Source organism: Lemur catta, chromosome 4 (genome assembly GCF_020740605.2).
Source record: "Lemur catta isolate mLemCat1 chromosome 4, mLemCat1.pri, whole genome shotgun sequence".
Lineage (NCBI taxonomy): Eukaryota > Metazoa > Chordata > Mammalia > Primates > Lemuridae > Lemur > Lemur catta.
Window position 1 is genome coordinate 16,866,015 of NC_059131.1, and position 22,594 is coordinate 16,888,608.

The window sequence follows — 22,594 nt, forward strand, 5'->3', positions numbered from 1 at the left end:
CCCTAGGGGCAGTGTGCTGAGTACTGTGATTGTCCCGTTTGCACAGAGTGGGGGTGAGAACAGTGAGGCCCGGGAGGCTCCAGGGGAGTCCACGTCCCTGTCGTCTTCCAAACCTCCCTGACCATGCAGGATGCTGCCAGCCTATGTGGCACCTTTGTGCAAAGTAGAAAAAGGGGCTCCCCCTGGGTGGAAAAATTAGCAAAAAGCAGCCTCTCTGGGCTGTCGCATACTCATGCATGCACGGCCTGGTGAGCAAAGAGTTCAAGTGCCTTGCCTCCCCGGCTGAGTGTCTTTGCATCACGCACTACCTGCGGCCTTACACACCTTCCCCTACATGGAGCAGGGCCCTGGGGGCAGCTCTGTGGGCCATGTGTCCCAGGGTAACCCACATGCCCTCTGAGGCTGCTTCAGGGTAGAGTTCCCAGCCCCTGTGGCCAGCAGGTGCCTTCGGCCTCCGCGCTGCCTCACAGAGAGCTGCGGCCATAAAGGACCTGGGCCTTTAGTGCTCTTCAGTTGCCGAAAGAAGCAGGATGCTGTCAGGCGCCGTAAAAATGTGACCTTTGAAAATTTACAAGAGCTCAGGGTTTAAAAAGCTGCTGCGTTAATGATGCATCCGATTAGCATCTCATTAAAGGGAAGCCCAGAGAAGCCTGCTCGGCCCGATGACGGGCACACAGGGCCACCGCGTGGGCTAGGCAGGGGAGGCTCTCCTGCACTGCCTCTCTCTGCCGAGAGCCACCGTGTCACCGGAGCAGAAGCTATGGCCAGGAACGCTGGGGAAAGGGCAAAGGTCTGGGTGGCTTCACTGGTCTCCCAGATGACGGCAGTGGGAGGGGGCGAGGTGAGACCGGCTCAGCCCTGCCTGGGCCAGGTTTTTCCCGGCTGGTTTTTGTGGCATTCTTGTGTTGGGCAGCTTCCTGGCAAGGAGCGTGGAACTCGGGGAGGCCAGGGCTTTGCGGAGATCCAGGCCTGTGGGGGTTCTGAACCATGGGAGGACAGGGTCAGCCGGGGCTGGGCTCAGCGCCAGAGCCACAGACCCACTCACGGTCCCCCAAAAGCCTCCAAAACCTGGGGGCTGCACAGGTTTGCTCTGGGCCTGGGGCTCTGGTCAGGCCGTGCTGAGTCGCACGTCCCCAGCTGCTCCACACGTCACCCACCTGGGGGCCCAGGCTCCTTGGCAAAGGGCACACACCCCCGTGTCTGGGATTTTTCTGGAGGGAGTAGAGGAAGGAATGTCACTTCATTATTTTAATAAAATAAATAAAATTCCTGAACTGCAAGTTCCTTGTAGCTTCACAAGTTGTTAGCACTGAGTACTATATGAGTAGCCTTATTTATCTTTCCTAAAGAAAATAAAAAAGACTGTTTTCCTTCTCACAGCAGAACTGCTTTCTTGTACGTAAGAAATTGCTTGTAGTATTCATGAAAGACACAGCGAATAGCAGGCCTGTTGCGCCCACGTCACCTCCTCCCGGCCCACCGGGCCTCCTCTGCGCCCAGAGCACCCCCAGCTTCTTTGGGGTCACACTGTTTGTGTACCCAAGTTCCGCAGCAGCCGCTTGAAGGCAGCGCTGTCTCCCCATCACCTGTGTCCCCGGTCCCTTGGGCAGTGCCTGACACCGACTGGGAGCCCCAGCAAACCACCCAAGAGGCAAATGAGCAAGTGAGCGAGCCGGCAGGAGTGTATTGAAACCCAGGGCCTGAGTGACCTGTGCTGGAAAAGTGTGCAATTTCTCGAGTTCAGAAACTCCCCCAATTTTAGGGCAAATATTGGAATTCCTAAAGTTTAAGAGCTCAGAACCTGGGGACCCAAACTGGAGGAGACCCCCAACCTCCAATCCTGGTGGCAGTGGCTATTCCAGGGTGTTTCCAGAGCCTTCCCTACCCTGTCAAGTCACAGGGCCGGGTGTGGGTGCTGATTCAGTGGGGGAGACGTGGTGGCTGTGGGAGGACCCGGAAAGCTCCACGGCCTCGTGCCTGGGAGGCCTCAAGTGTTCCTGGCAGCAGAGAGGGGTCGCAGCGCCCCCTCCTGGCAGGAGGCATGTCTGCATAGTCCGTGAGGGGTGCTGGTAAGGAGCTGGGGTCCCCAGTTCAAACTTTACCCCCAAGCAGGGCTATGAATGGGCCTCCACACACCCTCCTTCCCCCTCAGAGCCCTCTGGTCCCAGGGAAGCAATCTCTGGGCCTCTGAGCCCACCAGGCCCCGAGAGCCTGCGGCACAGAGAAGGCTGCAGAGTGTCGACGCCTGCATCCTTCAGACAGGGCAGCGTGAAAAGCTGTCTGTTTGGAGAATGCTGAGAAAGCCACGCTATTGTTCCATGAGACTGTGGGTGAGTGTGGCTACTCCCAGCCCCCTCCCACCACCTCCTCCCAGCTCCCGTCTGTCCCACAGACAGAACTGGGGCAGGGGCCTCTGATAAGGAAGCTTGTCCGTGGAATTGTTCTTTCCCCAGGAGATTCACTCTTTTGCTTTGTTTCTTGCTCTGTTCACAGAAGCAGAGCATCTGAAATGCAGGCCAGAGATAAAGTGCAGCCTAATGCAATTAGCTCAGCGCAGCCTGCGGTCCTAATGGGCTGCGGCTCCTGCTCTTCCCAGCAGGCCCCAGTGCAGACGCTGCATGGCATCTGCATCAAAGCCCAGGAAGCGTCACTGGGCTCCCCGTCCACGCCCCCTCTCTGTGCCTGGCCGGGGACCCAGGAGAGCCACCCTGGTCAGGGGGGCCCAGCAGGGGCCTCTGCCTCCCACCAGCTGGGTCACACGAGGGCCCCGAACCTCACCTCAGATGCCCCTTGAGGGCCCTGTGGCCTTCTGTGACTGTCCCTGGTGGGCAGCCATTTCGACCCCATCCCATCTCACCCTCCGCCCCAGCCTGGTGGGCTGCGGTCACCCTTCTCAAGGTCACCTCCACTGACACCGCACCCCCACCTCCCGGGCATCCCATCCCAGCCTCTCCAATGTGGTTTTCGGATTTTTCTTTCTTTCTTTCTTCTTCCTTTTTTTTGCCTATTACAAATAATGGCCATAGTAGAAAATTTGGCAAATACAGAAAAGTGTGGACAGTAGAATAAAAGTTACCCATAATCCCCTCACCCAAGGATAACACCTTTGCTAATATTTTGGGCACTTCCCTCCCACACGTATTGTTTGATGCAGGGATGTTTACACAGGGAGGTCGTATGTGTGTGTCATTTTGTGGCCCGCTTTTCTCATTAAACACTAGAGTGTAAGCATTTTGCCATCTCATTAAGAATGTTTACTAAACGTGATTTTCGATGCCTATGTAATATATACTATTGCATCGTGAGGCTGGCACTCGGGGAGACCAATGCCGTCCTAATGTTTGTTTTCACCCTGGAGGTTTATTTTCTCGTTCATCCAAAGATCTAAATGAGAGAGTGGGCTCAGGGAGCAGAGAGCCTGCTTCCTTCCTGCACCTAGGAGGGTCCCCCCGCCCACCCGGGAGCAGGATCTGAACTGTTCTCCAGAGCCTCTGCTCCCCAGAACGCCTCCTCCACGGGACGTTTGGGCCCCGTAGGTTGATATGGGAGCAAGACGGGGAATGTGTAATGTCCTTCCCCTGCCGCCTGGTGGCACCTTGGAGAGCTGTCCTCTCCCACATCAAAGGCCAAGCACACATGAGCTCAGAGGCCGGGCTGAGTACACAGTCAGTGCTCAGCATATGCCCTGGATAAGTTGGCAGCATTCGTGTTGTTGTGGTTTATTGATGATCCAAGGGCTGGGACCGCCTCTCCTCACACAGAACGCCCTTTCCACTGTGACAGCGCGGGCGGCGTGAGTGGCCACACAGGGTGCCGGCGGAGGCGCTGGGTTGGGTGTTCCTGGAGACAGGAGCTTAGCAGAGGTGGCAGCTGCTGCTATGATGCCAAAGTCCTCTGCAATTCCCCCGTGGGCCTGGGTGCAGGGTCTGGCCCCGTGGCTCAGTGGACGAAGCTCGGGCCGCAGGACCAGGGTTCTGGAGGGACAGGTCCCAGGGCAGCGGCCCTTCCAGGCTGTGCTCACCTCCTAATCTGTTTCCCGCAGGCTCCCGGCATCTCCAAGGCGGACAGTCAGTCCCAGAGCCTGGCGACCAGCATCCGGTGGGGGCAGACGCCCATCAATCAGTCCACACCCTGGGACACTGATGAGCCACCCTCCAAACAGATGAGAGAGAGCGATAATCCAGGTGTGTACTTTGTTGGCAGAGGACGCCCAGGGCTGGGGCTGGGAGTCATTAGAGGTTTTCTGGGAGGCCCACGGGAGGTCTAGCCCATGGCTGCAGAAGCTCCGGCCTCAGTTTCAGGGGCAGGCACTGTGTGTGTTCCCTGTGCAGGGGCCGTCTCTGTCCCCCTTCCTCTGCTACTCAAAAAAGGACCTGGGAGAGCCAAGGGAGTGAGAGTGGCATTTTAGGGGTGACTTTGAACCGGCTCTGGGTTATGGTGAATAGTCATTCCCAAGCCTCAGGGCTCTGATTTCTCAAGTCATACCTTGGGCTGAGGTTTTGCCTGGCCCATGGCTATGTGAGAACCAATCTGCTCCACGTCGAGGACTGGGAGTTCATCACCTTCTGCAGCACCTCTGTCCTTCCCTGCACGGCTCTGACCACAGCAGGCACTCTCCCTTTATCTCCCACCGGTCCCAGCTCTCCCCTTAGGACACACAGAACACATCTGCTTTGCCCTCCACACGGCAGCCCTGTGATATCTGGAGACCCCTTCCCGCCCCCTCTCCCAAGCCCTCCAGCTACCCTCCACGGCCCGTGGATTCCTGTCCATTTGCCTTATGGGGAATCTGCTCTGCCCTCTGCACCCCTTCCAACGTGCAGTGCCCAGAACCCAACACGAATGACACGAACGGCCCATGTGTGGTCTGAGCAGCACCTCCTTTCTTCAGCCCCTCCACTCTGGTCATTGCAGCCTCAAGTCACCGCCCGTCTCAACAGTAAAACCCCAAGATTGTCCTGGCAGCTGCTGTCACCTTGTCCATCTCCTCGCAATCAGCCTTAGGCAGCGGGTTGTGGGGACCCACAAGCACATAGACGGAGTCTCTTAGACTCTGGCTTCCATTGCTGACCCATTCCTAACCCTCCCAATTTTGTGCTCTGCACGCCTGGTCATGCGTTCCATGCCATCATCCAAGTCATTGGTAAAAACCACAGGCAGGACTTGCTGAGCATGACCAGAGACCTCCTCTTAGGGTGCTGTAGGCTGGTCACCCGGTCATAAGTATTAATAAGTCACCTCCGTGGCACTGCACCTCTGTGTCCCTACCACAGGTTGTCGGGGGCCTCGCCAGCTGTGCTCTGAAGCTTTGGTGCATTTTTCCAGGCTCCCTAGCTAACCCTGGAAAGAACAGCTGGGATGACATGCTTTGTCCTAAGACACCAGGCCGGTTCAGAGTGAAACCACCTCCTCCTCTTCAGGCTGGGGCAGTCCCCCTTAGCACCCCCTTCTAGAATCTTGCCAGACGACTTCACAGACGTGTATTGGCTTCCAGTTTTCCCCAAGCTCTCTTATCACAAAGTCACACATATTTGCTGCACATATATTACATGCCCCGCTCTGCCTGTCATCACAGGGCCTGCAGCAGTCCCAGGGCATGGGTGCCATCGTGCCTGCTGCAGGTGAGGGCTGACCCGGGACGGCTGTGCCCGAGGTCCCTCAGCTGGGCAGGGCAGGACCAGGACTCACACTGTGGTCTGTCGGCTCCAAGCCTGGCTCCTCGCCCCCTGCTGGGTGGCATTCCCTGTGGACAGCCCCTCAGAGACAGCACCAGAGGTTTGACAGCCACCCCCCATCCTGGGTCCTGCCCGGCTTCACTGCCACTTCGCTCCTGGGGGGCAGCTCCCAGCCCCAGTTTCGCTTCTCTGCTCCCATCCTCAGTCAACGCTGCCGCCCCAGAGGGCTCACAAAAGCCAAGACAGCACGCGGGCGACAGGCCCAGACCAGCCACATGCGGTCTGAGTGACCCAGGCACCTTCCCTCACAAGCCCCCTTGGGTCATCTCAGTGTCAGCTTCACTCAGGGGGCCCTGAGCCTGCGCTGCCTGACCTGGCACAGCTGGCTGGCGTCTTGGGTCAGGGCTCGAGGAGTGTCCACACCCCCTGGCTCAGCCAAAACTTCCTTAGGGGCCCAAGTGGGCATCTCTTGTTTCTCCCAGGGCCACCGTGCCAAGGCTGCTTGGCACAGGGCCCGGCCTCCCAGCGAGGCCCCACCGTGTCCCTCCCTCCCTGCAAGGACCCTGCCCAGCCCCAGGCTCTCGTGCTGTCCCCCGAGGTCCCAGCAAACACCCACTGCCACCACCATCTGGCATTCTCCCCGCTGCCTCAGTGAGTCTTCAGAAAGGGAAGAGAAACACCAACATTCACGGAACGTTTACCACACGCCAGACACTCTGCTGGTTTGGTTTTGTTTTTCAAATACATTTTCCTCATTCATGCCTTCCCAGGAGCCCTGTGGGGTAGATATCGCTAGTTCCATTTAACAGAAAAGAACGAGGCTCAGAGAAGATAAGCAACTTGCCAGGGCTCTGGCTAGTGAGTGGCGGGGCTGAGACTGGAACCCAGGTCTCTCGGAAGGTCTCCGCTCTTTTCCCTGCTCTGTCGCTCTCACCTCTCCCCGGCAGGTCTTGTTTTCTCCTCTGAGCCCCCCCGGCCATTTGTTCATATGCCCTCCATGCGCTCACCCCGGGCTACTGCAATTGCAGACCCGTATTCTGTGAGTTCCTGGAGGCAGGTGTCTTGTCCTCTGTGACCCCAGCACCCAGTGCAGGGCCTGGGGCAGTCGGTGTTTGTTGAGTGAATGTGAAACCGGCAGATGACGTTTCTTCCGTCTCCCTTGCAGGCACAGGGCCATGGGTGACCACGGTGGCCGCCGGGAGCCAGCCCGCCCTGATCGCACACTCCTATGGAGTGGCCCAGCCTCCCACCTTCAGCCCGGCTGTGAACGTCCAGGCCCCAGTCATTGGGGTGACCCCCTCACTGCCTCCCCACGTGGGGCCCCAGCTCCCGCTGATGCCCGGCCACTACTCGCTCCCTCAGCCGCCCTCTCAGCCACTGAGCAGCGTGGTGGTCAACATGCCTGCCCAGGCGCTGTATGCCAGCCCTCAGCCCCTGGCCGTGTCCACTCTGCCCGGCGTGGGGCAGGTGACCCGCCCAGGACCCACCGCTGTGGGCAACGGCCACATGGCAGGGCCCCTGCTGCCTCCGCCGCCGCCGGCCCAGCCGTCTGCCACTCTCCCCAGCAGTGCCCCTGCCACCAACGGGCCCCCCACAACCGACTCGGCCCACGGGCTGCAGATGCTGCGGACCATTGGCGTGGGGAAGTATGAGTTCACCGACCCCGGGCACCCCAGAGGTAAGTCCTGCTGCCCACATGCTCCCCGTGTGCCTGCGTCTGTGCCTCCCCGTGTGGTCACTGCACCACGGCCAGGACAGGAGTGTGCTTCGTGGCAGCTCCTCGCCAGCCTCACCCAACCCTCAGGCTGCAGTGGGGCCTCTGCCTGCCCAGGACAACCCGGCCTGAGACAGGAGGAGGGAAGCACGGAGAACGGGGCGGGGAAGGTGGGGAATGTGCGTGGGCATGAAGGGGGACAGGGGGAGGAGGAAGGAAGGGAGAGCCTGCACGGTCCACAGTGCCTGCCCCCTCCGGCCCAAGCCCTGGGCCATTCTCACCTCTGACCCCCAAGGCCAGGCCAGGGCACAGAATGAGTAGGAATCATCCTCCTCTTAGGGCTCCATAGAACAGTCCCTTTGGGAGCCTTCTCCATTTTCTACCCATGGGTACATCCAGATCATGAGCTGTCAGTGTCCCCCCACCTCCGGGAGAGCACACTCTGCCATGCCGTCAAATGACAGCGGCTCCCGAGGCGTTTAGTTAGGCCCAGGAGATGTTCCCAGACCATCCTCTGAGCCACTTGAATTTTTGTTTCAAGGACCCCAGGGTGGTTCTGTGAAAGCCTGGGAAACAGCACCTCCAGCCTCAGCCTTCAGTTAACCCTCCGCCCCAGGGAACTGGAAGGCAGATCTTGGGAACGGAGCCTCGGGCGGGGAGCATGCCAGGGATGGGGTCTTAGGCACGAGCCCCCAGCCTTAGGGTTAGGGCAAAGGGCATCAGCAAACAGGCCTTGCCCTTAATGTCTGCACAAGGGATCTGTCCAGGCTGGGACACAGAGGGGCATGGAGGGGCCACAGGCGTGAGGTTTGCAGGGTGCATTCGCCCCAGGTTTGCCTGGCCCTCAGCACTCCAGACAGGCTGGGTCCCTGCTCCTCCTGAGTGTAGCGGTCTGCCCATGGGGCACCCACGCCGCCTTTGAAAGAGGAGAGTAGATGGTCCTAGAAGTGTGCGCATGTGGGCGAGGCTTCCACAACTGCCCTGCTTAGACCCCTCGGGATCACCGTGCAGGGGGCCCTGCCTCTTGGCAGAGCGACGAATCCAACTAGCCCCTCTTGCCCACCCGCCTTGCAAGTCTCTACCTTTATCATTTCGAGCAATTTCCAGGCCTTGTCAAGCACCCTAACAACAAAGCCCATGCCGGGATCTCTGCTGGGTTTAATTCCCAATCTGACTGAGCCCTGACTGCCTTTGTTTTGGAAATCAACACTAGTTTTAAATGACAAAATTATAGAAAATTACATCTAAATTCTGGTAAACTCTTGCTTTGTTTAAGATCTTTTAAAAAAAAATTGACTAGATTGATTTTTGTTTAAATTGTTTTGGTTAAGCTCCTTCTCCCTTAAAAAAAATTTTTTTTTAAAAAAACTTACTCCCAGTTCAAGTTCATGAGCCGCCAACTCTGACACACCAGGCTGTGGGAGTCCCAGCTGCTCCCAAGGCTGTGCCAAAGCCCGGGGCACCAGGTGGCTTATCCTCTCCCCATGATGGGGGCCTGCTGGGGCTGACGAAAGGCCTTGCTGGCTTGCCACGTTCCAGGCATGCATCTAGGAAAAGGAGTTGTTCTGTGCAGATAGGTAGCTGGCCTGGATGGGACTGGAGTCCCTGATTTGGGGATCAGCCCCGAGCTGGGATCAGCCTCACCAACGCGGCCAGGTGCAGGCGTATCTGAACATCCTCAACCCTGAGCCGGTGAGATCAGGTGGGAGGGATAGGCTCCTGCTGGGCCCCTGTGCCCACTGGGTCAGTGAGCATCGCAGAGCTGCTCCAGTAACCTCTGTGCAGGGCCAGAGGGTGTGACCCATCCTCTGTGGGAGTCCTGAGCCTGCGGGTGGGAGGGGAGGAGGAAGAGGGGCTCTGGCAGGTTCCCTCTGCAGGCCCTGCTGGGGCAGCCCGACGGAGCGCTAGGTGAGGGCCAGGGATGAGATGGGCCTAGAAGTGTCCACAGCCCCGCCTTCTGGAGAGCCAGCAGGATCCCCCAGTTTTAGCCAGTGACAACGGGTGGCCTGTCCGTCACGCCGATTTCCAGAGGTTGCCAGCGAGCCGGCTGTTTCCCCAGAAATTACATTTAACTCGCTTCTCTATTTACGGCCCTCATCAGCCGATTTATCCCCTCGCGCTCGCGGGAAGAAAGACAATGAAGCGTGCGCACACAAACGCCTCGAAACTCAGCATCGGGAGGGTTTTTTTTTTTTTTTTAAGTAATTTCTCCTTTCATTTCTAATCTTAAAAGCCTTTATTGCTGAAGCTATAATTTGTCTGTCAGCTGTAATGTCAAACAACTGCATATTTTTTAAAATAAGAAACCCGAATTTTGAAACCAAATCTTTGAAACTTGCCATGCGAGAGTCATGTTCCTGACAGGACCACGTGGGTTTGGATTTGGGTCACTTTTAATTTTGCCCCTAGGGATTTTACATCTCTGAAGCCCAATTGATTTCACACTCCTAAATGACAGACAGCTGGCTCCAGGCAGGAACAGGAGGCTCTGCGTGATGGCATCAACACAAGTCAGAACTCCACTTAGGAAAAAAAAAAAAGAACTTTCCTTTTCTCCTGTTCTCTGTTTGAAACCTTGCCCAGCATTATAATAAGATCCACCATAGAACGCCTTGAGATCTAGCTCATTAAAGCCCCTCAGTTTTTCCTGCTATTGTTTGACGTGACAACCTGGCCTCTCCCGGGGTTGAGTAATTACGGAGAGACCCCCTCCACGAAGAAGAGGTCTTGCCAGCCAGAGGGATGGGCCACTGGTATTTTTAGACTTCATTAGTGCCCTGATTTAAAATTTCACATTTTGTTTCTCGTAATTATCTTCCGATCGACCGAGCTAAAATTTCAGTTGGGGCTCTCTTCGTCTGCCTTCCCAAAAAGGGTGTTGGGACTTTAATTTAAAACTTAACCAATTGAACAATAAAGGTGGTGTGGAAATGCTTTTAGATTTGCAATAGGTCAAGCGATTGTCTCTCATCTGTGACTAGAGAAGCCAGCTTGCGTGCAGTTCCCTTTAATGAGTGTTATTTAAATGCATTGAGCACATATAGATTTTCTTAAGAAACTTACAAGATAAATCTTTCTTTCTCTAAGAACAATTTGGGGGTGGGAGCAAGCTGTAGGATTTTTTTTTTAGATGGTATATTGAAAGCTAATTAAAAATAGATTTCATGTGTGCAAAGTGATAAGGGAGGAAAAAAGAATTCGTTCCATTTGAATCCTGTTATAAAGTACCTGAGACGTTCGTCTCATTGGCATGGAACCCCTGAGCTAATCCATGGGGAAAGGTGAGGCCAAGCTCAGGCCTCGGTGACACCTCAAGTCAATGTCACTGCCCCGGGTACCCCAAGAACCCAGCTGTGTGTCACAGCAGAGGTTCAGGCTACAGGTGGAGTTATTTCTAGCCCTGCCTTCTTCCACAAATGATTGTTGGCGTCCCAGAGGGTGGCAGGAGACCCAGGGCCTCGTGGCAAGCTGCAGAGAGGCTTTAGTATGTTCACCTGCACGTCTGGGAATGAGAAACCAGACTGCACCCGATCCTGCTCACTTCTGGACCAGAAAGCAAAGCCCGAGTGGACCTTCTCCCATCCTGAGTGGGGAGATATGTCTCTTCTGACTTTAGATTTTGTAGGCCTAAGGTGAGGGGCCCTGAGGATCCATCTGCAGGGCTTGGCCTTGCTGCCCTGGGACCAGGGAGCCATGCTGGGAGGGGGTGGTTCCACCCCTTCCTGAGGCTCCACGCCTCCCTTCCCGTTCCTGTCCTGGACCTCTGCCCCACAGAGCCTTCTGCTTGGACAGCACCTGCCCAGGCTCCACAAGTGGCAAAGACAGGATCTTGTAAAAATAGTTTGACGCATAGCTGTGTGACCTCCTAACCTCTCTGAGCCTCCCTTTCCTCGTCTTTAAAATGGGGGTGACAACACCGTCCTCACAGGGCCTAGGGGAGGGTTGAACGAGATGGTGGACATGACCATACCTAGCACTGTGCCTGCCCAACACCAAAACAGCTGCTGCAATTGGACTGGCCTGGGGTCTGGGGAGCCCAGCAGGGAAGGAAGTCGTGAGAGGGCGGAAGCCAGGGCCTCCCCGGTGCAGAGGGGATGGAAGACGCCCACGCTTGTTCACAGGGCTGGCAGCCCCTGGTCAAGCCACTTAACTTAGGGATGGAGACCCCACACCTAAAAGGGAGGTCGGATGTGTCACCTTCCAGCAGGAGGATTCGGGACTGCTCTCCGCAGGCGTGGAGAGATCTCATCTCCTCTTGCCCCACACGCTGACATGTCCAGGGCACACTGTTCCCTCTGCAACCTCAGTAAATGTTCTAAAAGAAGCTGGGAATGAGAGATAAAGCTGTTCGCTCACACATGATTAGGCCAGAGGCATGAAATGTCCAAACTGAAATCGTCTCCCACAGACCTGTCCTTCCTGTGTCTGTCTCAGAAATGCCATCACGAATCCGTCCAGGACTCGAGCTTAGAGCCTGCGGTCGGCCTTGACCAGCGCCATGTCCGTGCTGCACTGAGTCTGAAAACATGGTTGGTTCTCTCCTCTCCTCTCTGTCCACACCGCCACCCCTTCTGGCCTGCACGCTGGCCTCCAGGCCCACAGTACGTCCCTACAGGCTAGCTTCGCAGGCAGCCACAGTGGTCTTTCCAGAACGCAGCCCTGGCCCTGCCACACCCCATGGAATGCCTCCCTCAGCTGCTCTGGGGACAGTGTCCAGCCGGGACCTGGCGCTTCAGCCCCTGGCTCCTGCCTACCCCCACCTCACCCTTTGCCATCCTGCTCTCAGGCTGCCCCATCGCCACACAGGCCTTGGGTCAGTCCCCTTCTGTCCAGCCGTGCTTTGTGCCTCAGCCAAGCACCTGCACTACCCGGGTTCCTGTGTTCCTGTGTCATTCTCCCAACCGAACTGTGAGCCCGCAGGGCCAGGGGCAGGGAGTGCTCTATCCCATTCCCACACCACCCCCAGTATCCAGGAAGCACTAGACGTTCGAGAACATTTGATGAGTGAAGGCCCAAAGCCCTGGGCTGGGAATCACCCACAGAGGTTCTGTGACTTCCCTCTGCCCTTCTCGGGGAGAAAGCAGATTGATGCCCGAGGCCTCAGGGATCCGTCATGAGACTTCATTCCACAGCCAGTCACCACCTCCCCCACCTGTCCCACACCTCTGGGGACAGACTCCACCTGTTTTGGGTACAGATTTCCTTCTGTACCCAAGCACCTCTACCACAGTACCTGCCCCAAAGCACATAGGATGTGGAATTCTGCCTCAGTTTCCTCATCTGTAAAAGGGGGATAACAGCAGACCCTGTTTCTTACAGTCATTGTGAAGATTGAGTTATTTTACCTAAAGCCCTTAGAATAGTGTCTAGTGTGTCGTAATCACAATGAAAGTGTTCGCTGTTGTTGTGGTCACTGCCGGTCCCAGGGCCATCTTTCAGTGTCCACGGCCTTTTAGGGGCCCAGGTTAATGCGACAAAGCCAAAGACCAGCTCACCCGCCGGAGTCCTAGGGGAGTCTTAACATGATGGCACTTGGAGCACCTAGTTCCTAGGGGTCCACTTTGAACAGAAACAAACTGCCTTCTGCCGCTGAAACCCTTTAAATCCTCCGCTCACCATGACAACCGGAAGGAATCAGCCTATGGCTGGGACCTTCCCCTAACTCCAGGGGCTGTTTGTCTTGGGAGAGCGCCTCCTGTCTCCTCTCAGGGGCTCTTGGCATCCTGTGACAAGGACACAGCAGGGGTCAGGTCCTCCTTCATGGCCACATCAATGGGTGGGACAAATAGAATTCTCTGGCTCCTGCAGACAAACCAGCCAGAGCTGTAGACAGGGAGAGCTGGTCGGAGCACGTGGCTGGCAGCACGGAAGGCAGTCAGGGGCCCAGACTCCACACCACCCTGCTTGGGAGGAATGCAAATTCCACTAGCCACCAACCCAGGGACCTTCTGCTAGAAAACTGGTGTCACTAAGCCTCAGTTTCCACATCTGTAACATGGAGATAACAGTGCCATCCTCGTGGACATGCTTTGAGGATTAAATAATGTATGTCAAGTCTTAACGCAGTGCCTGGCACACAGTCGGCTCGCAGGGACATTGGCTGTTGTTATGGCTGCCACTCCTGTAAGTCCTAGGGTCCCGGGGAAGAAACAGGGCCTGGCACACCGGCAGATCCCAGGGCCGCCACTGCTTATAAAGCGAGGTTGTCCAGAGTAATCTCCCAGATCCGACCGAATAACCCTCAACACGCATCTGGAAGCGACCGCCATTGCCCTGAGTCTCCCTTTTCCGCCCCCACCCCCACACCCCCTCTCCCAGGACGTGTAGGTCTCGGAGCCTGTGGGATGGGATCTCCGTCTGCACAGGCCTTCCTCCTCCTCGCCTGAGCAGTCCCCGCCCCCGCCCCCTCAGGAGGGCTCTGTCCTCTCGGGGTTTGTTAATCAGTAATTGGAGGGTTGTCCGGGGCTTAACGGTTCTGTTAACAGATCATCTGACTGTGAGTGAACCAGGCAAGCAGAAAGATGCCGCAGAGGCAGCAGGACCACCCGGGGATGGGGTCACCCTGGGAGCAGGAGGTGACCCCTGGCCACCCGAGCCTGCCCAACAGGGCACGGCAGGGACGGGGCCCAGGGCGCCTCTCTCTGCAGTGCTAGGGGAGCACATGCGCTTTCAGCCCAAATCTCTGCTGAGCATCTTCGAGGTCAGAAACCTGCTCTGGCCCCAACTGTCCCACAGGCAGGGCAGGAGGAGCCGGGAGCTGATGGGAGAGAGAGGGCTTTTCAGACGGGAGCAAACGGGAGGGAACGTTTCTTTCTCAGGGGCCTCAGGAAATAGTGTTGCCCTGCAGCAGGGAGCCAGCTGCCCCGATCCCAAGCGCTGTCTTCTCTCAGGAGTGGCAGCCCCAGCAGACACTGGCAGGGTGACATGCTAGGTTCTAGGTCAGTGACCCTCAGAGGCCACCAAGGGGCTTGAGTCATGTCACTTCCCTCGCTGCCGCACCACCAAGTATTTATTGAGCCACTATCATGTATAGTCTAAGGGACCTGTGTGCAGAACCCACACTTGGTTTCCCCATGAACTGGGCCAAAGGCGCAGGCAGCGAGCCAGCTGTGTGCCTCACACAGTCTCATGCCACGGTGTTCCCGACACCACGCCACGCCCTGGGAGAGAGGTGGGATTCGGCCTGGGGGCGCTGGGGAAGGGAGAGCTCAGTGTGGACAGAGCCTTGAGGGCAGGGGAGATGACAGCAGGGAGTCCAGGGGAAGGCAGGTGGTCTACAAATGCCAGTGCCAGATCTTAGGGAAGAATGCTTGAGGTAAGTGCCAGGGACACAAATTATGATTTTCCAACAGATGCATCCATCATACAGTCACACACACACACTCACCTACGCAGATGGTTTGCAGGGCCTGTCCTGATGTGAGACAGGGTGAGGTAGTGATTTACGGTTACAACACAGGCCCAGAAGTCCCTTTCTACTTCTTTACCTCCCCAGTCAGTGTTTGTGGGGCGACGATCCGAGGTCTTGGGCACGAGTCCATCCGTCTCTGAGGCCTCCTGGTCTGAGCAGGTGAAGACCTTCTTGATCGTCCAGAGCTTTGACCTGGGTGGGAGGCACCTGGGCCTCAACCCCTGACAGGGAATCAGGTGCACATCCAAGGTCCAGATGGTCTTTGTGCACCTTGCTCTCTTCTGTGTTGACAGAGGTTTAAGGACGAGTTTCCTGTTGCCAAACCACTATTCAAACATGCAACACCTGCTGTCTTTGCTAGGAAAAGCATGCCGTGTCAGGTGACCCCTAGAGTTTTGTAGAGGTTGGGGATGAGTTTCGAGAGAAGACGGGCTGGGCCAGGGTGTGGCACACGTGTGCTTGTCCCCATGTGATGGGGAGGGGGGACAAAATGTTGCCCAAATCATGACACAAAACTGGAGAAAATGTCGCACAAAACTGGTTCAATGAGAAACGATTTGGTTGAAATTACATTCCACTTAGGAGCACACTCACTATTCTAGAAATGTAAAAGGTAAAAATAATACAAGCAGAGGATTTTAGGAGCACAAAACATTGTGTAACTTGCTTGAAGGAAAAATGGCCAAAAGGTTGCTATCTATTGAAATAGTTGTCATTGCCTGTTTTCTTAGTGTAACTCTCTGCCTTAAAAAAAAATGTGTGTGTGTGTGTGTATGTGTGTGTGTATGTGTGTGTGTGTGTCTGTGTGTGTGTGTGTATGTGTGTGTGTGTGTGTGTGTGTGTGTTAGAGCAGCAGGCCCCAACCTTTTTGGCACCAGGGACCGTTTCCATGGGAGACAATTTTTCCACGGATCAGGGAGGGGGGATGGTTTCAGGATGGTTCAAGAGCATTACACTTATCGTGCACTTTATTTCTATTATTAGTACATTGTAATATATAATGAAGTAATTATACAACTCGCCATAGGTTGGGAACCCCTGTGTTAGAGGGAAGCCCAAGTGCTTTTGTTCCTACATCACCAGACAAATGCTCCTTACTCTCCAAAGCCCCTGTTGGATGACCACACATAGCGCTTTGCACTGCCTGGTTTTGCCCACTGGCCTATCGTGGCCTTGTCCTCCTCTCTTCCAAGGGACCTCTCAGTGTCATCGCTCAACGTCTCAGGCCCAGGTCCACACACAGTGCAAGTGCATATCGATTTTTCACCCACTTCTGTGATGTCAATGGCTATATTTTGGTCTGCTGGGGCAGCTGCTATCCCATAATACCACAGGCTGGGGGGCTTAAACAACAGAAATTTATTTTCTGACAGTTCTGGAGGCTGGAGGTGCCAGACCAAGGTGAGGCCTCGCCCCTTGGCCTGCAGGCGGCCGCCTTCCCGTGTGCTCGCGTGGCCTTCGCTCTGTGCGTGCGCACCCTGGGTGTCTCGTCCTCTTCTTACAAGGACATCAGTCCTACTGAGTTAGGGTCCTATCCTATAACCTTATTTACCCTTAATTACCTCCTTAAAGGTCCTTTCTCCAAATACAGTTACACTGGGGGTTAGGGCTTCAACACATGAATCGGTGGGGGTGAGGAGGACAAAATTCAGCCCAAAGCCGTCTACAAGTCCGTCTAGTTGGCGGAGGAAAGGACAGCCCAGACCACAGCACAGCTACTGTGTAGTTGCAAACCGTGTGTGGCTTCTAACTGTGGGCATTTTCAGTGGGTCGGCGTTTTTTGAACCTTTTCATAAGTACACTGTTATGAAACCATTTTTCCCGTGGTTTACCTGCACGCTGCTCACTCTGCCCGCTGTTCACTGAGCCTTGGCCGCATTTCCCGTTATTAGAATCCTCCACACGTGGGGCTAGTTTTTTATTTCTGTAGAACTTCATGCTGGGAGGGATCTCAGAAGTTACCTAGTGGAAGTAGGAACCTGCCATCACCACTGGGAACTAAGCAGGAGCCACCGAACACCAGACAGTTTGTCCTGTTAAATGGTCAAGAGCTGTCTCCCTGTGACTTCCATGGCCCTGCCCTCTGGAGCCACCCGGAGCAAAGCTGGTCCCTGTTCTACATGACAGCCCTTCACCACATTTTTGAAGATGGCAGAATTTCCTTTTCTGCAGACTAAATATCTCCGGTGGCCCCAGCTGTTCATCCTGTGAAGGGTCCCTATGCTGTGTGAGTGCCCTCCCTGGTCATGCTCCAGCTTGTCAAGTGCCTCTTAAAGGGACACGAGGTGACAGGCTAGGTGGCCCAGGGAGAAGGGACTGTCACCTTCTTGGTCCTGAGCATCACACTGCAGATATTCTAACTTTTTACAAAGATCGTGGCTTATTTGTTTAAAGCACACATTCATAGACACACAGGCACACACACACATACATTCAAACTTCCAAATTAAGAGAAAAGAAAAAAAAGACTCTCAAAATTCCTACTGTCCACTACACTGGTTTCTTTAGGGTCTCCCCCCTCCTCTTTTTTTATCAGGGTTGAGATTGTCGATCATTCCTTTTTATAGAGACTGCACGCCTCATTCCAGCACCTTTTTGCCCCTATGGAGTCTTAGGAGCAAATTAACCTTTCCACTGAGTTAAAATTATTTCCTTTAGGAGTAGTCAGGTGTATCTCAGCCAACCTGACCCACCCCCATGCCCCAGCTGTGCTCCCCGAAGCAACTCACCCCTCCCTCACTGTTGGAAAGAATTTCCTCCTAAACAACAACCCATCCCCCCTTTTCAACCCCTTCCACACCCTGCCCCCACCCCCATCGTGAATGTCAGAGTAGGATATTACCTTAAAGGTCACCTAGGGAAACGTCTTCATTTTCCAAGTGGGGAAACTGAGGTTCAGAGGGGTCACGGAGATATCACATTACCCCCCGTGAAACCACCCCTCTTCCCTGGATGTACTGTGTGGTCACTTCATCCGCAGCTAGTTCTCCACCCTAGAGGGCTTCTCTCCTCCCGCAGACCGAGTACTATGAGTACTAGGTAGAGACGAGCCCAGCGTCTGCAGGTGCTGCCCTGGGCCTGCTCACTGAGCCTCCCAGCCCATCCATGCGGCACGTGCGGCCAGCATGCTGGGATCAGAGCGGCACATCCCACCAGGACCTGTGCGCAGGGATGAAAGGGAGGAAGAGCAGAGACGAGACTCGCTGACACCCACGGGGCCAAGTCTTGCGTGGTGCCACCTGGGCAAGATCAGCGATGGCCCCGGAGAGTGTGACTGTGATTTCACTAGGGAGCAGGCATTGTCCCGAAAGGGAAGGGAAAGATGACAAGGGCAGACTCTAACTCGGGAATGCGGGGCCCCTCACCCCGTCACTTCCCGTGGTTAGGGGCCACTCAGGAATTGCCTGCCTGGTGGATGGACTCTCTTGAGCAGAGTCCTACCCTCCAGGTCTCTCCAAATATTGAGTGAGGTTATCTGTGGTGGTTGGTGGTGGCTTTCAAAAGCTGCCCTTGTATTTTAGTTATTGCAGTAAATTGAGGTCCATTTAAAGAGCCCAGCCCCTCCTGGGAACACAAACACCTTCAGTGGTCAGCTGTGCTTGTCCCCTGGAGTCCAGAGCAACCTGCAAGCCCAGGCCCGTGGCCGGCTGCAAGCCTGTTTGCCTTGCTCTCCGTTCAAACCCCGGAGAGACCTGCTGCCGAGGGCCTCAGAGGCCCCTGAGTTTAGGTAATTCCGAAGGCTCTGCTCCACTGGCCATGGAAACAGGTGGGTTTTCAGAAATTCTGATTGATCCAAAAATAATTTCTGCATTTTCAGTCTTTCTTTAGTATGAAGATGTTCATTATCTAATTAATGCCATTGGTCCCAGAAAGCAGAGAAGTAGACGTGTGGCCTCCTTCTTGTCTTCGTAGTAATGATACCACCCAAGGACACGAAGGTGACCTACTGGGTGATCTCAGGCTGGTAGTCAGGAACTGTCATTCCAGGGAAGCTGGCGGCAGAGCTGGTAGATGCAGCCTTGTCTTCTAGAAGGGAACACAAGTGGGGAGTGGGTGTTTTGTATGTACCTACCACTTTATAGTCATTATACATTCACTCTGTATTTATGTATTCCTTGCAGCTGCCCTGTGAGGCAGATATATAGACAGAGAACCAGGCTTGGATAAAATGCTTGCCCAGGTATAGGTGGTAAAGTAAGAGTTAATCGTGGCACACACCTGTAGTCCCAGCTAGTCGGGAGGCTGAGGTGGGAGGATCACTTGAGCCCAAGAGTTTGAGGTTGCAGCAAGCTATGATGACACCATTGCACTCTAGCCTGGGCGACAGAGACCTCATCTCTAAAAAAAAAATCTCAAAACCTCCTGCTTCCAATGTCCATACACTTTCCACCATGACACACCTTGAGGCTTCCCGTTGTAGCCTGCATTGTCACTAGGCATGTTAGGGCTAAGGATGGGCAAGTCCCACAGTGGCTGTGTTGTATCTCCTAGAGTCAAATGTCTGATATTTCTCAATATAAACTGGTGGTTCTTGGGTCCTCTCCTCATCTCCAAAAGCGTTGTTGTGATGGATGAAGGGTGGGTGGATGGGTGAATGGACGGTTGGATGTAACTCCTGAAGTCAACAGGGACACTGGGCCGTTTGAGGAAGCTGCAGACAGAGCACTAGCCACCGACAAAGCCGCTGGAGCATGGGAGTCAGGCGGCCCTGGGGACTCTCTGCCGTGGCTACATCTCCCACACCTTATTCAAAGGATCGCCAACGCAGTAAAGTTAATGGAGCCGGTCATCACACGAAGGGGCCAATTCCATACAAAGATGATACATCTTTGAAGTTAATAGGTCTATTAATTGAGCTTATGCCCTTTTAAATGAATGAAACTCTTAAAATCTATCATGCAGCAGCACTTCCATTTACAAGTAGTTATTGGCACCTCATGTCTCTGTCACCCATGGATTAGGAGCCACTAGCACAGAGCTACAGGAACCGGCTTCCCCCCGACATCTAGCACAGCTTCAGCTCCTTGGGAGCTCAATAGCTGTCATGTCTGGCCAGGCATTCTTGTCCTCAGCAAAGTCCCCGAATTGGCCCAGTGCAGCCATAGGGAATGGACAGCCCCGTGATAAATGGCTCAAGGAAGAAAGAGACAGAACTGATCCATGGATCTCTTGGCGAGTGTCCACCCAGCCCACAGCCTTTAGACCCTGCCTCAGGATTATCTGGCAAAATGCACAAGAACACCAGTAGACCCCCAGCACTACACAAATGGCCACTGCTGGGTGCTGGGTGGTCCCTGGGCTTGGGGAAGGTAAACAGACACGGTTTCCAAGAAGCGTGCAGACCCAGAACTGGCTGAGCAGAGACATGAGGTCTGGCTGCAGCCTGAACAGGGACCATCATGCCAGGGCCCCTGGACCCCCGAACAGGCACCAAAGCTTTGCCCAGTCTCAGACTCCTCCCAGGTTAACACCACTCACAGTTGCTTAAGAGCACAAAGTGGCACTTGTTGTGCCCACAGAACATCTGCTGAAGACAAAACTTGTGTTTATAGCTCTTCACTTCAAAAGACTGGCCGTGTTATAAAAAGAAAGGGACCATCTGTCCCTCTTCTGGACCCCAGCGCCTCTTGGAAGAGATTTCTGTGCAAGAAGGCAGTGAGAAGTCAGCGTTGACTTCAGGGAACTATTTCGGGGCCGGAAAAGAATAGTGTCTGCCTGCCAAGGGGAACATCGCTGGCAGACGAAAGCCGGCTTTGAGGAGGCCACACGATGGTAGACGCTGGCCTGGAGGAGGTGGGCTCCAGTCGGGTGGCGCCACCAGATGTTCCAGCCATGCAGAACCCGGAGCAGAGGACCAACTGGGAGGACCTGAGCTGTGAGGGAAGGCGAAGGGAAGGGCCGGGAAGCACTGTGGCTCCCAATCCCAAGGAGACGGCGTGAGAAATGCCATCAGCGGCTTACTGCTGCACAGAGCCAGATGTCATCTGTTTGCCTTCCTCCACCCAACTTCCCTGGGGCCTTTCTTAGCTGCAAAGCCCCTCAGGACAGTTCTGCATCAGGCACAACCTTAGGCTGAATGACCTCCCTCCAGTGGCTGAGGGCAGAAGAGTTCTTCCAGGGTGCACTGGTGTCCGGTCTGCTCCGAGCTCCTGGGCACCAATGTAGAAAGGTCACGTGAGGGTCCAAGAGATGCTGGCTGGGGTTAAGGTGGACTGAGGTTAGTACGGGGTGGGACTTGTGGCGGGAAGGAATTTCCCAGGCTTCTCTGCCAGAATCTCCCAGGCTGAGCATCTCCTGGACCGAAACTTCCTATCTTCCCAATGGTGTTTCAGCTCATTGGCTCTGAACAAGCGTGCTCCCTCCTCCTCCCCCTACCCCACGACAGGGGAAAATGTGGTTTCTACCAGAATCCCTGCAAATTCCTGAAGGTTTTGGTCTATGAACCTCTAGGCTTGAGGCTTATTTTGTTTCAGATCAAAACCTGCTTCTGTCCCGGGGTGGAAATGGGGAGATGAGGGGGTGGACGCCAAAAGTGGGGTCCTCTGAGGACACCCATTGTTCCCTTTTCCTGCCTGTCTCTGACGGGGCGCCCCTGCCGGCTCTTCCTGGGCTGAATGAATCTGAGAGCTTCCTGGGGAAGGTTTGCAGGTTTTCACCACATCCTTATGTACTGTGTTCCCCTGACCTGGACGCATGCGTTTAGATTCTTAGGACGAAGGCTGTTCGTGGTGTAGCACATTCAAGGCTCTCAGAATCCTAAAAGGTCACAGTCCTTTTATTCTTGCCTCTTTTCCCTTCTTTGCTGTTCTTATTGATTTCTTCGGGCACATGAGAAAGCACAGTAGGCAAAGCCCACTACTTCCATGGAAGTAAAATATTCTGCAGTCAAACCGCACACCATAAAGAAATAATTGCAGTCTGTATATATTGCTAATGGACATCTCTCAGCAATTCCCTGTCTCATAAGCTTTAAACACAGACATTAGTATAAATATGCAGAAATCCCCATTCGGGCAAATTACTCTGCATTTCTGAATGGAAGGAAGATTAACCATGTGCTGATATCTTTGAAGGAGCTCAGTGGAGCAGGGAGAATTCACTGGCCCTCTCTGGGAGGGAGGCTTGGGACTCCTGGCTGTCATCCTCCCCTGGGCTCGGGGCTCTCTGGAGCACGGAGAGCTCTGCCTCAGGAGGGGGTCTGCCTGGCCCCAGCCCTGGCCGGATCAGCCTCACCCGGGAAGGCCGGTTGGTCACCTGGGTGTGCTGTGACCTGAGCCTTCCAGGCTCCCGAGGCTCTGGCAGGAGCAGGCATGGGAGGCTGAAGATGCATTTTCCTGCCTGGCCTCTCAGCTGCCTGACAGAAGCCCTTAGGGGTGGTCCAGGTCTCTGAGGTAAATGGCCCAGGAGGAGCCCAGGGGAGGTTTGGGGAGCTGGCTGGCTGTCACCTCTATCCCTCAGGTTCCACGCCTCGGACTGGGCTGCCATCTCCCTTTCTCTGGCCCTTCTCCTCACCTGGCCCCTCCTCCCTCACCCCTCCCTTCTTCCCACCTTCATCCTCCCCTGTAGTCCTCCCGCAGCCTGAGCACTCCCCCACCAAAGCAGCATGAGGCGGGGGGCCTCCGTCTTCCAGGGCTCCCCAGCCTGAGCTTCACAGGCCTGTGAGGAAAGCCCCCTTTCGGGAAAACACCCCCAGCCCCTGGACACCAGGGTGGGGAAGATGCCCCTGTCGGCACAGGCTGCTGCGTCTGGGGGTGACAAGGGCTGGCCTGGCCGTTGCTGATCAGAGGGGAGGCA

At 55.2% G+C, this 22,594-nt stretch overlaps 1 protein-coding gene across 1 annotated transcript in view; it reads left to right on the plus strand.

Annotated features, from left to right (window-relative positions):
- KLHL29 (kelch like family member 29) overlaps positions 1-22,594 on the plus strand; it is a 286,460-nt gene that overhangs the window by 222,279 nt on the left and 41,587 nt on the right. The window contains exons 5-6 of the mRNA XM_045550613.1: positions 4,043-4,184; positions 6,841-7,353. Of these exons, the coding sequence (XP_045406569.1) occupies positions 4,043-4,184; positions 6,841-7,353 (655 nt within the window). The remainder of the gene's footprint in view (positions 1-4,042; positions 4,185-6,840; positions 7,354-22,594) is intronic.